This window comes from Rhinopithecus bieti, unplaced genomic scaffold (assembly GCF_001698545.2).
Source record: "Rhinopithecus bieti isolate Rb0 unplaced genomic scaffold, ASM169854v2 scaffold_9997, whole genome shotgun sequence".
Taxonomy (NCBI): domain Eukaryota; kingdom Metazoa; phylum Chordata; class Mammalia; order Primates; family Cercopithecidae; genus Rhinopithecus; species Rhinopithecus bieti.
Window position 1 is genome coordinate 1660345 of NW_016806398.1, and position 15577 is coordinate 1675921.

General features: G+C 51.0%; 1 protein-coding gene across 3 annotated transcripts in view; it reads right to left on the reverse strand.

The window, feature by feature from the left end:
- Positions 1-15577, reverse strand: part of COL27A1 (collagen type XXVII alpha 1 chain) — a 161273-nt gene that overhangs the window by 16627 nt on the left and 129069 nt on the right. For all 3 annotated transcript variants that reach the window (XM_017875934.1, XM_017875935.1, XM_017875933.1), the window contains 12 exons: positions 14653-14706; positions 14419-14526; positions 13219-13272; positions 12239-12292; positions 8571-8627; positions 8329-8382; positions 8117-8170; positions 7791-7844; positions 6947-7000; positions 6731-6838; positions 6153-6260; positions 4879-4986 (listed from right to left, as the gene is read on the reverse strand). In XM_017875934.1, the coding sequence (XP_017731423.1) occupies positions 4879-4986; positions 6153-6260; positions 6731-6838; positions 6947-7000; positions 7791-7844; positions 8117-8170; positions 8329-8382; positions 8571-8627; positions 12239-12292; positions 13219-13272; positions 14419-14526; positions 14653-14706 (867 nt within the window). The remainder of the gene's footprint in view (positions 1-4878; positions 4987-6152; positions 6261-6730; positions 6839-6946; positions 7001-7790; positions 7845-8116; positions 8171-8328; positions 8383-8570; positions 8628-12238; positions 12293-13218; positions 13273-14418; positions 14527-14652; positions 14707-15577) is intronic.

Sequence of the window (15577 nt, forward strand, 5' to 3'; positions counted from 1 at the left end):
AAAAGTTTTAAATGTTGTTGAAGTCTGATTTATCACATTTTCTTTTACGGGTCATGTTTTTGGTATCATATCTAAGAAATCCTTGTTTTATCAAGTTCTTGAAGATGTCCTTCTATGTTCTAGAAGTGTTTTAATTTTCAGTTTTACATTTAGATGTAAGAACCAGGTTGAGTTAATTTTTGTATATGTTATGAGGCATCACTTGTCTGGCACCATTTGTTAGGAAAGACTATTTTGTACTTGCTGAATTGTCTTTGCGCTTTTGTTAAAAAGCAGTTGTCCAGGCCAGGCGTGGTGGCTGATGTAATCCCAGCACTTTGGGAGGCCGAGGTGGGTGGATCACCTGAGGTCGGAAATTTGAGACCAGCCTGACCAACATAGAGAAACTCTGTTTCTACTAAAAATACAAAATTAGCTGGGCATGATGATGCATGCCTGTAATTCCAGCTACTTGGGAGGCTGAAGCAGGAGAATCGCTTGAACCCAGGAGGCGAAGGTTGCAGTGAGCCAAGATCGTGCCATTGCACTCCAGCTTGGGCAACAAGAGTGAAACTCCATCTCAAAAAACAAAACAAAACAAAACAAAACAGTTGCCCATATATGTATGGTATATGTCTGGGCCTTTTATTCTATTCCTTTGATCTATTAGTTCATTTATGGCAATACCACAGTTTCATGATGACTGCAGATTTGTAATAAGTCTTGAAATCAGGTGCCATTAGTCCGCCAACTTTGCTCTTCTTTTTCAATGTTGTTTCAGTTATTCTAGGTCCTTTATATTTCATATGTATATTAGGATCAGCTTGTCATTTTCTACATGAAAACCTGATAAGCTTTAGAGTGGAATTGTGTTGAATCTATACACCAATTTGAATAAATGTGATATCTTAATATTGAGTTTTTTGACATATGCCCACAGTATATATCTCCATTTATTTAAGTCTTCCTCAATTTCTCTTGCCAGTGTTCTATAGTTCTCAGTGTACATATGTTGCACATCTAATGTCAGATATATCTCTAAGTATTTCATGTTTTTATGCTATTATAAATAGTATTGCTTTTTAGATTTCCATTTCTTATCATTTGTTGCTAGTGTATAGAAATGCAATTCATTTGTGCACATTGATTAGTGTATAGAAATGCAATTCATTTATGCATATTGCTTAGTTTATACAATCACAATTCATTTGTGCATACTGATCAGGTGTCCTGTGATTTTGTTAAACTCACTTATTCTAGTAGCTTTATTGTAGATGCCAATGGTTATTCTACATAGACAATCATTTCTCCTACAAACGAAACATTTTAATTCTTCCTTTTTGATATGAATGCCTGTTATTTGTTTTTCTTGCCTTATTGCACTGGCAAGAATTGCCAGTACAATGTTGAAAAGAAGTGGTAAGGACAGATATTCTTGACTTCTTTCTGCTCTGCTCCTTGGAAAAAAGCATTCAGTCAATCACTATTAAGTATGATGTTGACTAGGTTTTTCATGGATGTCCTTTATCAAGTTGAGGAACTTCTATATCTAGTCTATTGAGAGTTTTTATCAGAATGGAGTTAGATTTTTGTCAAATGCATTTCCTGCAACTACTGAGATGATCAAATGGGTTTTCTTTTTGAGTTTGTTAATATAGTGAATTATATTGATTTATTTTCAAATGTTATACTATCCTTGTGTTTCTAAGATAAACCCCACTTGGTCTTGATGTATTATCTTTATATATTCTTAGGTTCGTCGAACTAAAATTTTATTGAGAACTGTGGTAGCTATATGTATGAGGCATATTGGTCTATTGTTTCCTTTTCTTGTAATGTCTTTGTCTGACTTTGACATCAGGGTATTATCAGCCTCAAGGAAAGAGTTGGGAATTATTTTTCTCCTCTTCAATGTTCTGAAATAGTTATGTAGAATTGGTATATTTCTTTTTTTCCTTTCTTTTCTTTTTTTTTTTTTTGAGATGGAGTCTCTCTCTGTCGCCCAGGCTGAAGTGCAATGGAGCAATCTTGGCTCACTGCAACCTCCACCTCCCAGGTTCAAGTGATTCTCCTGCCTCGGCCTCCTGCGTACTGGGATTACAGGTGTACACCACCACACCCAGCTAATTTTTTTTTTTTCATATTGTTAGTAGAGACAGGGTTTCACCATATTGATCAGGTTGGTCTCGAACTCCTGACCTCGTGATCCACCCACCTAAGCCTCCCAAAGTGCTGGGATTACAGGTGTGAGCCACCGCACCTGGCCGTTATTATTTCTTTTGTAAATGTTTAGTAGCATCTACCAGTGAAGCCATCTGGGCCCAGAGTTTTCTCTGTGGGAAGCTTTAACCACAGATTCAATTTCTTTAATAGATATAAGGCAATTTAGGTTATCAGTCTCTTCTTGAGTGACCTTTGGTAGTTTTGGAATTTGTTCATTCCATCTAAGTCTTTTTTTTTGAGAAAGGGTCTTGCTTTGTTGCCCAGGCTGGAGTGCAATGGTGTGATCTCAGCTCACTGCAAGCTCTGCCTCCAGGGTTCAAGTGATTCTCCTGCCTCAGCCTCCCAAGTAGCTGGGACTACAGGCACCTGCCACCACGCCCAGCTAATTTTTATATTTTTAATAGAGACGGGGTTTCACCACGTTGGCCAGGATGGTCTCGATCTCTTGACCTCGTGATCCGCTCACCTTGGCCTCCCAAAGTGCTGGGATTACAGGCATGAGCCACTGCACCGGGCCCATTTCATCCAAGTCTTTAAATTTATTGGCATAAAGTTGTTTATAATATTTCCTTATTATCTTTTTAATTTCTGTCATATCTGTAGTGACATTGCTCCCCTATCCCTGATCTGATATTAGTAACTTCTGTATTCTCTCTTTCTTTTTTTTTTTTTTTAGTTTCCTGATTAGTCTGGCAAGAGTATCAGTTTTACAGATCTGAAAAGCTAACTTTTGATTTTCCTTTTTTTTTTTTTGGTTTATTTTGATCTTCGTTATTTCCTTCCTTCTGATTACTTTGTTTTAAATTTGCCTTCTCCAGCCCCAACCCTCAGTTTCTTAAGATGGAATCTGAGACCATTTATTTGAGACCTTTCTTCTTTTCTAACACAGAAGTTATTACTATAAAGATCTCCCTATATATCAACAGCATGTCGCCAATTTTACATGCTGTTTTTTACTTTCATTCAATTCAAAATACTAACTTCCCTTTTGATTTCTTCTTTGACCCATGGGTCATTTAGAAATTTGTTACTTAGTTTCCAAATATTTGGAGATTTTCAGATCTCTCTGTTACTGATTTATAATTTAATTTCATTATGGTAAGAGAACATTCTTTGTGTGATTTGAATCCTTTTAAATTTTAAAGAATGTATTGATAAAATATTTATTTATAGTATTAANTTCCTTTTTTTTTTTTTTGGTTTATTTTTGATCTTCGTTATTTCCTTCCTTCTGATTACTTTGTTTTAAATTTGCCTTCTCCAGCCCCAACCCTCAGTTTCTTAAGATGGAATCTGAGACCATTTATTTGAGACCTTTCTTCTTTTCTAACACAGAAGTTATTACTATAAAGATCTCCCTATATATCAACAGCATGTCGCCAATTTTTACATGCTGTTTTTTACTTTCATTCAATTCAAAATACTAACTTCCCTTTTGATTTCTTCTTTGACCCATGGGTCATTTAGAAATTTGTTACTTAGTTTCCAAATATTTGGAGATTTTTCAGATCTCTCTGTTACTGATTTATAATTTAATTTCATTATGGTAAGAGAACATTCTTTGTGTGATTTGAATCCTTTTAAATTTTTAAAGAATGTATTGATAAAATATTTATTTATAGTATTAAGTAAATTATTTAATATTTATATTGTTTATATTACTAAAATATTTTATTAATAAAATTTATTGATTGATTTTAAGGTTCAAAATAGTGTCTGTCTTGGTAAATGTTCTGAATGAACTTACAGCGAATGTGTATCTTGCTGATATTGGGTATGGTGTTCTATAAATGTCAATTAGGTCACGTTGGTTGATAATACAGTTCAAGACATCCTTACTGATCTTCTATTTGCTTCTGTTCTACCCATTAGGAGAGAAATATATTGAAATCCTTGAGTATAATTGTGATTTTGTCTATTTCTCCTCATAGCTTTATCAGTCTTTGCCTGACTATTTTGAAGATCTATTGTTAGGTGCATAAACATTTATGATTCTCATGCAATTTTGATAAGTTGGGTTCTTTGTCATTATGAAAAGACCATCTTTATGACTGTTAGTAGTCTTTGCTCTGAAGTCCGTTTCATCTGATATCAAAATAGCCACTCCAGCTGTTTGGGATGAATGTTAGCACAGTATGTCTTTTTCTATATCTATCTTTAACCTACTTGTATCTTTATATTTGAAGTGGATTTCTTGTAGCAGTAGATGTAGTTGGGTCTTGCTTTTTCATCCACTCTGACAATCTCAGCTTTAACTGGGGTATTGAAACAGCTTGCTATATGTTTTCTATTTGCCCTGTTTATTCTCTGTTCATTCTTCCTTCTTTTTCTAGGTGGGGTGAGCTGAATGTAGCCTCTGGGACGGGGATGAAGGCAGTGAGGCACAGAATGAGCACTGGACTGAGAGTCAGCAGAGCCCACCTTCTGGTTGTGATCACCTTCTCCTCATTCTGAAGGGACCACTCAAGTCTCTTTCCTCAGCCTCCCCCACCACCTGGTTGAGGGGTGGCAGAATGGTACCTGGTACCCAGATTTTATCCCTTGTCACAGAGCAAGGAGATGGCATCTGGGTCAGTGTGTTAGTGTGTGTGTGAGTGTGCATGTGTTTGTACATATAGGTGGATGTGAGTGTGTGCATGCGTGTGTGGGCACGTGTATTCTTTGGGGCTCACTCACCGGCTGGCCTTTGGACCCAGGCTCCCCCTGGTTTCCAGGGAGCCCCGTTCTGCCCTCCGTCCCTCGTTTGCCAGGGGGACCCAGCTGTCCGGGTAACCCACTCTCACCCTTAAAGAAACACACAAAAAATCACTAAAGTGGGAAGGGGTTCTAAGGGAGGAGGAGGTGGAGGGGGCTTAGGGCAGCCAGAACAGTGATTCTACAGGGTACTCGAGATTGCAGAATGCTGGGGCAACAAATGGAGGCCTGGTGGAGTGGGGGTGACAAGACTTTCACCTCCCAAAGAGGAAGGTCTCTGTCTCTCCCCTCGCGTTCTGGGCCCTGCCTTCCCAGCTCCTCTCCTGCAATTCCTCTCCTCCTTATTGCTTTTCCCCAACAGCATGCAGTTCCCTCCTCCAAACCTCAGCTCACACCCCTAGAATGCCTCCTCTCCATTTATTTATTTATTTTTATTTTTTCAGACAGAGTCTCGCTCTGCCGCCCAACCTGGAGTGCAGTGGTGGGATTTCAACTCACTGCAAGCTCCGCCTCCCCAGTTCAAGCGATTCTCCTGCCTCACCCTCTCGAGTAGCTGGGACTACAGGCGCCCGCCACCAGGCCCGGCTAATTTTTGTATTTTTAGTAGAGACGGGGTTTCCCCATGTTGGCCGGGCTGGTCTCGAACTCCTGATCTCAAGTGATCCGCCCGCCTCAGCCTCCAAAGTGCTGGGATTACAGGCGTGAGCCACTGCGTAGCCACCTTTTCCCCTTCTATTCTCATTCAAATCTTCCCTGGGTCAAGGCCATCGCTCCCTCTCCTCCTGTGTCTCAGAGGGTTCCAACCTTTCCTCAATTAAACCTCGAGCCTAGGAAGGGCAAGAACCACAACTGAGTCATTCGTCTACATCTCCCCTTCAGAGTCCAGCCCTTGGCTCCAACGGATTCACGGCCGCCCCCTCCTCCCACGCTGCACTGGCAAGCTTTCTAAGATGCCTTGGGGATCCCGGCTGCAAGCAACATCTGTTGTTCCACAAATGTCCATGAGAGGGCGCCCGTGGACAACTCAAAAACTAATTGACGGTTTCAAGGGCCTGGTAGGGGCTGTATTTATAGTTCCCCCGATGAACTATCAGTCTAGTTCAAGCTTGGGGCAGGACCCCCAAGAAAGGTCAACAATATGGACTCCATTTTCACACAGGCCCTGGGACATGGGTGCCCAAAGGGTCGGAACCACTAGAGTCTGCATCAAGGCAGGAAGGGCAGAGAGTGGGTAAGTGGATTAAGAGGTATCTGACCTTGAATCCTGGGGGTCCCTGTGCTCCAGGTAAGCCGGCCACACCTGGATTTCCTCTCTTCCCAGCAGGGCCCATGGGGCCAGGGTCCCCATCATCTCCCTGCTCCCCCTGTTAAGAAAGCAGGCAGAGGAGGGTCTCTTGTGTTTCACGAAATAGCCAAGGAAGCAGATGGCTCAACGCCTGGGTGAACCCTGGGTGTAGCTGGAGGAAGGGGTCACACTCCAGGATGGAGGTCAGACGGCCTGTGTGTGACGTGGCTGGACCAGGAGGAGCTGAGGATTGTGAGTGGGGAAGGGCGGGATTCTGAGTGAGGAAGGAGCGGGATAGGAACCCTATCCACCAGGCAGGGGAGGAAAGGACAGTCTTTCTGGGTGCTGACATCCAGGAGAGACAGTCAGAAGGTCCACACTCCCAGGTGCCAGGGGACGAGACGGTTGCCCACCCCAGGGAAACTCCTGGATAGTTGGTTCTGCCCATCCAAGTTTCTAAACGGGCTCCTCTGGCCCATGGCCTGGGGAAGTTCCCCCACACCTGGCCCCGAATGGAGCCACCATCTGTTAACACCAAGCCCCACTCACCTGCTGTCCCACTTGCCCGTCCCTGCCAGGAAGCCCATCTGGTCCAGCGATACCCTCGAGGCCCTGTCTCCCCACCACGCCCCGGGGCCCTGGCAGCCCCTGCAGGCCCTGGGGGGTACATAAAAAGCTGGTGAGGGCATTTGGTGGGGAAGGGGAGAGGGTGGGCGTGGGGGCAGGCAGGGAGGCTGGCTGGAAATAGCAGCTGTAGTCACTCACCTGGACCCCTCTCCGGCCTGGGGCCCCCGCCTTGCCTTGCTTTCCCTTTGGTCCCTGAAAAATCAAGGGCCACATGATGGAGGCTGCCCGGTAGAGGCGTGGGACACTAGGGGCTCTGGAAGGAGGGACTGAGAGGATTGTGGGCCTCTGGGTGAACACCTGATGCCAAAGATGTGCCCAAGCACTCTGGCCTGGAAGCCTGGGGCCAGGGCTGGCCTTGGAACCTCCCGGGGCTGTCACTGAGCCTGCTCTGGGCCCTGCTGTCCCCTCATCGGCACTGGCAATTTCCTGGGAGGAGCCAGAGGCCACGGCTCCACTGGATCCTTTAGAGACTGGGTATCACTGAGGCGTGCAGGTGAGGGGCTGCACCAGGGGGAGGGAAACAGCATTCAGAGAGCACTGGCCCAGCCTGGAGTCTGGGGGAAGGCAGGGGCCCAAGGGTAGAGGTGGGAAGTGGCTCCTCCTCAAGCACCCTGTCTCTGCCTCCTCTTCCTCCAGTCCCCCTCAATTGACTTCTCCCAGTTTTCTCTCTACAGTGTGGTGTGGGGGAGAGAGGCCAGCTTTGGCTCTTGACTGCCCTGGGTTCAAGTCACTCTGGTTGGCCTCAGACAGGCGGCTCCCCTTCTGGAGTCCCGGTGAAATGGGGCTGATCATCCCTCCTCGCTCAGGCTATTTGAAGGGAGATGGGGTCATAGCCAGAAGCAGCCTGCCGGGCTCCTGGTGGGATGGCCCCCTGCCCTGCCTCGCAGCCTCTGCAGCCTGCATTTGGTTCACTGTGTGACTGTGGGTCAGGCTTCCCTCTTCCCTGGACTCAGTCGCCCCGCTGAAACCCCGGCCCTCTTACCTCTGCGCCTTTCGATCCTTTGGGTCCCGGCCGCCCCCGGGGTCCCGGATGCCCCTGCAAACCAAGATGAGATGACGCAAGGCAGCCCCAGGATTCTCTCCCGGGGAGGGTGGCCAGTCTCCGCCTGGAGGGGGAGGGGTGGGGAGGGGTTTGGGGGTGCAGGTTCTGGGGGTATCCCCAGAGTCAGGGCAGGAGAAACAGAAATGGCTGCCCCAGATCCTCCTGCAGGGAGGGTTCCTTTAAGCTTTAAAGGGTCCAGTTCTTTCATTCCCACTGCCCCCCCACTCAGGGCAGGAGGCAGGGATGGGACAGGAGGCACCACTCACGGGTTGGCCCTGCTGGCCTGGCTTTCCACGGAGGCCTTGCACACCCTCCTGTCCCTGGAAGCCAAAGAGAGACAGGTGAGGGGGGCCCATCCTGCAGGGGGCTGGGAGGCAGCACAGAAGCCTGGGAAGTTCTTGTTCTTTCTAGACGTGTGTCATCCCCCATCTCCCTGACATGCCTGATCCTGCCAGCAGGTGGGAGCTCTGATACTTACAGGGTACCCAGGGTCCCCCGGTTCCCCGCGGTCTCCTCGATCACCCACAGGACCCTAAATGACAAAGACAACAGCAAAATTTGGGCCACCAGGTGCCGAGGATGCCAGCCCTGGGCCCTGTTAGCCATGCCCTCTGCGGAGCTCTCAGGGACCTGGCCCCGATCAGCCCACCCCTCTCCATGCAGCGGGAGGCCCAGATTCCACCTAGGACTCCCCATGGTCCAGGGAGGGAGGGGGCTTACCCGATCTCCAGGTGGCCCAGGGGGCCCCTCGGCCTTGCCGTCCTCGCCCTGCTCCCCCTGTGGACACAGAACCAGCTTTAGGGCAAACCGCCTGCTCCTGGGGAATGTGGGGAATTCCAGACGGAAAGTGCTTCGTCAGAGATGAAGTCTAGCCTGCTTAGGGTTACAGATGGGGCACAAACTAGAGAGGGAAGGGTAGGTGTGTCTGAGCCAGACCCAGGCTGGTGTGGAACCAGGGTTGTGGAACACAGAACAGCGCTTTGTGCCCTCCGGACGCCCTTGAGCTGTAGGATCCTGCAGGAAGTCAGGGAGCTCAGACAGCTGGGTTCACATCCCGGCTTGCAAAGGATCAGCCGTGTGGCCCTGCAACACGTCCCTTCCCATCTTTGAGCTCCTCTCCTCAGCTCGGGAATAGGGAAACGGAGAGGAGTGGGGTGGGGTGAAGGGGGCAGTGTGTGATGCCCGTCAAGGAGTGGTGAGGACTCCATGGAATGATGCGCGACGCCTGGCAGGGAGTAGCACCAACTCCAGCAGATGGCACGCATGGGCACTGCTCCAGGCCAGACACAGGCGGACTCATGACATCTGCAGTGCAGCACTGTGAAGCAGATGCGATTATTATCCCAATTCACAGATGAGGACACTGAGGCTCGCAGAGATGATGGGACCTGCTCAGAGTTCTTCACCCTCTATCTAAGAGTCCCTGTCTCCGATCCTTGCTGGGAGGAACCAGCTTTAGGGTGAAACTCCTGCCCTCCATGGTAGCCCCAGGTGGCACTTGGCAGCCAGTCAGCATGGGGATGTATCCATAAGACAGGTTCCTATGTGCAGAGCAGGACTGGAGCGCGTCCCGGTGCTGTTGAGAGGACTCGGTGAGGAAAGGCACAGGAAGCCCTCAGCAGGCTGCTGCCCACGTAGCAGGGACTCAGCAGATGGCGTTAAAATTGCCATAGCCGGTAACAATAGCAGCAGTGAGACTGTGTCACATGGACACGGCCAGAGACGGGAGTCGGCGGGGGAGCAGAGTTTAGAATTGAGGTCCTCATGCCATGGCCACCCCAGGCCCTGGTCCATCCGCAGGACAGGTATAGACGCCACCTTTCAACTACAAGGAAGGTGTAAGCGGAACGGCAAATGGCAGAATCTCAGGGCTCAGAAGAGTCCAGCCCCAGAAAACTTGTGTCACTCCTCTGGGCACAGGGCTCAAGCCAGGCACCCCTGGACCCCTTTGTTCATAGGGACTGAAATAGAGCCGGAAGAGGCTGGACAGAGGCAAAGCGTCCCTGGGGCTGGGACACATCCCTGGCCGGAGTCAGTTTTAAAGGTTGGTGGTGATCAGCCACCAGCCTGAGGCCTCTGTGGTTCCTGTGGGTAGAGGCTGCAGGCTGGCAGGGACTAGGCCTAAGGTCTAGAACCAGCTGTACCCAGAGGGGTGGCCCAGTGAGCGGGAATTCCTTCTCGTCCCTGCCCACTCTCTATGGTTCTTTGATCCAGTGCTCAAGTCCCACTGTGGACAGAGGCAGCTGGACTTGGGGGCTTTGGGGAAGGGGCCTGCCTGTGTCTACCCAGCATGTTCCATGTGCCTGGCATTGTGAGGTTTGTTTCATCCGATCTGCACAGTAACCTATGCCGCTGGGACTATTGTCCCCACTTAATGATGGGAAACTGAGAGGAAGGAAGGTCTTAGCCAAGGTCACTCAGGAATCGGGGCAATCTGGACCCAAAGCCCAGACTGGATGGGCTTGGATGGTCGGGGGCCCTGCCCGCCCCATCCTGGATCAGCTATACTGATGCCCCGCAATGTGAGTGTAGTTTGGGGATGCATTTTTTAGCACCAGAAATCTGGTAGGATACTGTCCCTCCCCTGTCCAAGTCCCAGAGTCTCATCCCCTCTCTCTGGCCACCAGCTTTGTAGTGAGCTCACCCCCACGGTGAGCGGGGGTGGGCGGTTCAAGTTAAAGGCGTATGGCTTCCTTATCTCGGGTTTGCTTTTGGTTAGGGAAGTAGGCTCTGGCATCAGACAGATGAGGTCTAAATCCCGGCCCTACCACCCTCTTACTACAGATCCTGGGCTAGTCTCTGAGCCTCGTGGGGACTCAGTTTTCCCACCTGTCCTGTAGAACAGTGGCATCTCTGCACTGGGGCTGTGGTGAGGATTACGGGAGGAATGGCAGGGAAAGAGCTCTGCATGTGGGCGTGTGCTCAGTGTCTCCCCACGAACCTGCTCTCTCCTCCCCAGCACCATCCAGCTTGTGGGTAGCTGTTCATTCATGGAACTCGCCCTGTTTTTGAGACCTCTAAGGGCTTCATTCCCAGCCTCTAGCTCAGGGCCTGGAACACACTACATCCTCCATAAATACCTGTTGGAGACCTGGAGGAATGAATGAATCTAGTAATGCCTTCTAAGTCAGAAAAGGCATCTGGCTGACATATATGTGATGCCCCCCTGCCCTTGGCCTCTCATTCCTGAGGACCCCCCCAACTTGATGAGGCACTCAAGGCTCAGGGAATCCTGGGGACCCCCCAAGGCCCCTGCAGCCTTAGGGCAGATGTGATGTTAGGGTCCCATTCTCAGCAGCCACAGAGACTGCTTCAGAGCTGCAGATGGCCTGGAGCGGAGGCCTTGGGGTGCACCAGGGCCTCCTTGTTTCAGGGTCTGTGTTAACCCCTTCTGTGCCAGCACTGGCAGGCTGCAAGGGCCCAGGAGGGACCCAGGGTACTGAGTGGCACCTTCGGTGGCTTCCTGTGGAATCGGCTGGGGCGGGTGGCACTCTTTGATGGCTGAGCTGTCCTCCTCCAGCAGGAGGAAGGGGTCGGCTGGGCAGCATGCCGGGCCAGCGTGAGTCACCAACAGCAGGATTTAGTTAGTGGGGAGCTGACTCAGCAAAAGAAAGGCGTGCTGGGGAGGCAGGGGCAAGCGGAGCGATCCAGCTGAGCCAGCAGGGGAGAGGGGGAGGAGGAAAGACAGAAGGGACTCAGGCGACGAAGGTAGGACTCAGACACGTGGGTTCTGGGGCCAGCTGGGTATTGCCTTGGACGTGACATAGCACCAATACCTTGGACCTTCTGGCACTCCTGGCCCTCCACATCCCCACCAGCATGGCGGGGCAGGGTCCAGGGATCAGCGAGGATCCTTCCAGTGATTTCTCTCCTCTACTGAATCTTGAGCCAAGGGGTGGGGAATGAACATGCCTTCCCCTCTGCCTTGGTGGCTCCTTCCTTGACCACTAACTACTGGAGTTCCTCACTCTCCGTCCTAAGCCTCTCCTGCTCAGCATCCTCTCCCCACTCTCACTGGGTGATCTCATTCATGGGCAAGGCTTCAATTCCCATGTCGACACAGATGATGGAGTTACAGTTTTAGTCATTACAAGATTGATGTGCATTTCTGCTTCTTGGTTATAAGCCCGGTGAGGGCAGGGATTGCATATTTTCATTCCAGCACTGGGTACAAAGATGACACCCAGCACATACTGCTGAATGTGGATCTGATGGCTCCTGCCTGCTGGGCACGGTGGCAGTGACACCAGCCTCGGCTGCTGCAGGGGGTGAGCCCCCACAGGCTTCTCCACCCATGGCTACCCCAGGGGCTTTCTCCTGCTGGCCCCGAAGCTGACCTCAGCCTCAGACACGAGGGTGCAGCTGCTTCCCCCAGAGCAAACACCCACCTTTTCGCCTTTTGGTCCAGGAGGTCCGAGGGGTCCCACAATGCCTTTGTGTCCCTGCAGGAAAACAAGAAGGAGGTAAGTCAGAATGAGGACTCAGGAAGGACAAAGGACGTGGACTCTGAAATGGGAACACTGGGCTGCAAAACTGGGTCCCAGCTCTGCCCCAGCTGGCTGTGTGGCTCTCAGTAAGTCTGTGCCTGTCTGAGCCCTGGCCTTCCAGACCTGCCATGCTGGTCCCAGACACACCCCAAAGGGGTGTTCCAGTTTGGATGGTCAGGGGCCCTGCCCGCCCCACCCTGGAGCAGACCTGGAAGGGTATCTCGGGAGAACCAGCTTTGTCCTCCAAGCCAGAACCAGGGACAGGGGCAAAATGCTTGCCTCAACAGACCTTCCCAGGCTTTGGCTAGGCCTGCAGGTGTGGACACCCGCCATGGGCTCCTCGAAACATCCTTCCAGGTCTTGTCTCACCTATTTTCCTCTCCCTCTCCTCCCCTCCCTACTGTATCTCTACCAAACACTGGATCTAGAGCCTCGAGGACCAGAGCTAGGATTCTACCTCCAAACTGAAGTGGTCAGGCCTTGTGTGCCTCTCTATCCTCCTGAGCCCCGGTTTCCCCTTCTGAGTAGGCACCATACCCCTCTGAGCCCTGTTCTCTCCAGATGTGTAACGTGGGTTTGGCTCAGCCATGTCTAAAAAGATGCCAGACTGGATACAAAAATGGTCCCTTCCCCAGACAGCAGACAAGGCATGCAGAACACCCACCCCAGGCAGGAAATACCCAGGAAGGCTTAGGGTGGCTCATTTTGATCTGGTGGCCCCAACCACACCTGTCCCATCCATGATCTTCCACCCCCACCACAGCTCTGGGCCCAGGGCTCCCTGGGGCAGGTGAGACCCCACATCTTCAGTGTCCCAGGGGTCAGCCTTCAGCCGGGAGGTGGTGGGGCAGAGGGGGTGGCGTGAGGTGATATCTGCTTACATCATAACCAGCCAGTCCTGGTTCTCCTTGGGCCCCCATGCGTCCAGGAGCACCCTACAAGAGGAGGAGACCCTCGTTGGTATGGAGTGTGGCTCTCACAGCAGGGACACAGCAGTCTCCCTGCAGGCTCCAGCCGTGCTCCACCCAGCAGCCTGGCGCTTCCATGCTGCCCATAACCAAGGTGTGTGAACAAGGCAGAAAGCCAGTGACATCATCCCTCCTCCCTGGAAATCCCCACCCCCGCCCCAGCCCTCCTTCTCCTGGCTCCAGTGGTTCAAGACAGCTGATTGCTAAATTCTCAGGACTTTTACAAGCCAGTGAAACAGAGCTGTTATTAACAATTCAATTTTATGGACTTACAGTTAAATTAATTTTACTAAAAACCAAGATAGAGGATATTCAAAACTCATCTCCTCCTAGCCATTTTACTACATTTTCCTCCTACCTACTCTCATGAGGTTATTTTGGTCTATTGCATCTGTGCATGTTGGTGGAAACACGGCCTAAGGGAGGGCTGCTGTGTAACTCCTCCCCACTCTGCATTCAGTGATGTCATGTCAGTGGCTTGAAACCAGCCACGGAGGGAGCATTTACACTGCAGAAACTGGCAAATACCACAAACCAGCCTGGTTGCTTAACCTTACACACAGCCAGCTTGGAGCTGCTGTGTCACCCTCTTCAGCCTCCTTCCCTTGCTTCCGCCTGGGGTCTTCGTCTCCTGCAGGTATCAAAGCCCTCTGGGCCCCTTCCTTCAGGGCAGCCCAGCAATGCTCTGGGACACCCTCAGAGTCATCCAGGGACCTGCAGGAGCATTGCCCTGTTCCTCCTGAATCGATTTCCAGGGGGAAATCTCCTTGTTTGATAAAAACAGTCCTAAGAATCGGGTCCTTTCTCCCCTGGTGCTAATAACAAGGCTTATAAATTTGGGTCCATAGAGGGCTTCAGGGGACCCACACACCCCTTCAAATTGCAGGAAATATTCTGTGTGGTGTATACTGTTCCGGAGGCAGGGCTGCAGCTTTCTGCAGGTTACCAGAGTGATTCATGATTCAGAGAGGTGGCTGGGACAGTGAGCACCAGGTGTTCAGCTAATAGCTGGGGTGGGTGACAGCAGCACAGAGAAGCCTGGTGTCTCCTTTCCTGCCCTTGGTTCCCTCTATTCCATATCTTACTCCTCAACCCCAGCGAGAGAGTCCTCACCGTTGGTCCCAGGCTGCCCCGGGACCCTTTAGGGCCTGGAGTGCCAGGGGGTCCAGGGTCTCCAGGGACGCCCATCTCACCCAGCTGTCCTTGGTAGCCCTTGGCGCCCTGCAACAGGAGGAGAGACAAGCTGTCACCAGGCCCCAGCAGGACAGAGGGGCCAGGGAGGAGAGGGACTGGGAAAGGGATGTGGGGGAGGGACCTGGGCCCATCGAGGCAGAAGGGAGCACCTACCTTGGCTCCAGTGCGGCCCTTCTCACCTTGCTTCCCTGATTTTCCTTCAGGACCCTGAAGAGAGAGGAGGGAAAGAGCAAGAGAAAGATGAGAGAAGAGGAAACTGAGGCGGATTCGCAAGGTGGTCAGACTGTCGGCTCTGGAGGCAGACGGCCCGGTTCGAAACTGATTCTGCCACTCAGTACCTGTGTGACCTTGAGCCTGACCTAACTTCCCAGGCTAAGCGTCCTCTGCTGTGTAGTGGGGACAGTGTCACAGAACTTAGGGATTCGACTTGGCGATGCAAGAACGCGCTGACAGTGAGGCCTGGGTGCAGGGGTGGACGCTGGGTGTGGCTTCTGCAATTGCTGGCTTCACTGTCGTCATGGTTACTGTTAGGCATCCAGGGGTGTCCTACAGGGAGGAGCGCTCTGCACTGAGCTCTCTCCAGCGCCAAGTGCTGTTCCACCCTCCCAACGACCCTGAACGTTAGGCCCCAATGAGACCTGCTTCCAGTTGAGGCAGCCAAGTTCCCAAAGATACAATGACTTTTGCCCAGGGTCCCAGCTGTGCCTTGCAGGCCCTGAATCAATCCCAGCTGTGTCTGGCTCCATGCCCAGGGCTCTTTCCACCCCCTGGCTCATGGTCCCCATTGATGACATGAGGTGGCAAATGGAGAGGATTTATAGGTTCTTCCCTATCTCTCAGATGTTGTGCGTCACTTGTGAGCAATTCCTGGGGCATGTCCCTCGCACAGGCCCCTCCTCTCTCAGGGGCTGGGCTGGAGGAGCCTCTTCGCAGTAAGAAATTGTGCTGGAAAGGTCAGCTGCCTTCTCCCACTTTCCTTCGGGTCCCCAGGCCATTGCCTCTGACAGGCCACTCTGACCCTGCCCCACAGGGCTTCCCAAAGAGATGCTCTGGCCTGCCCTGCCCTGCCCTGCCCGGG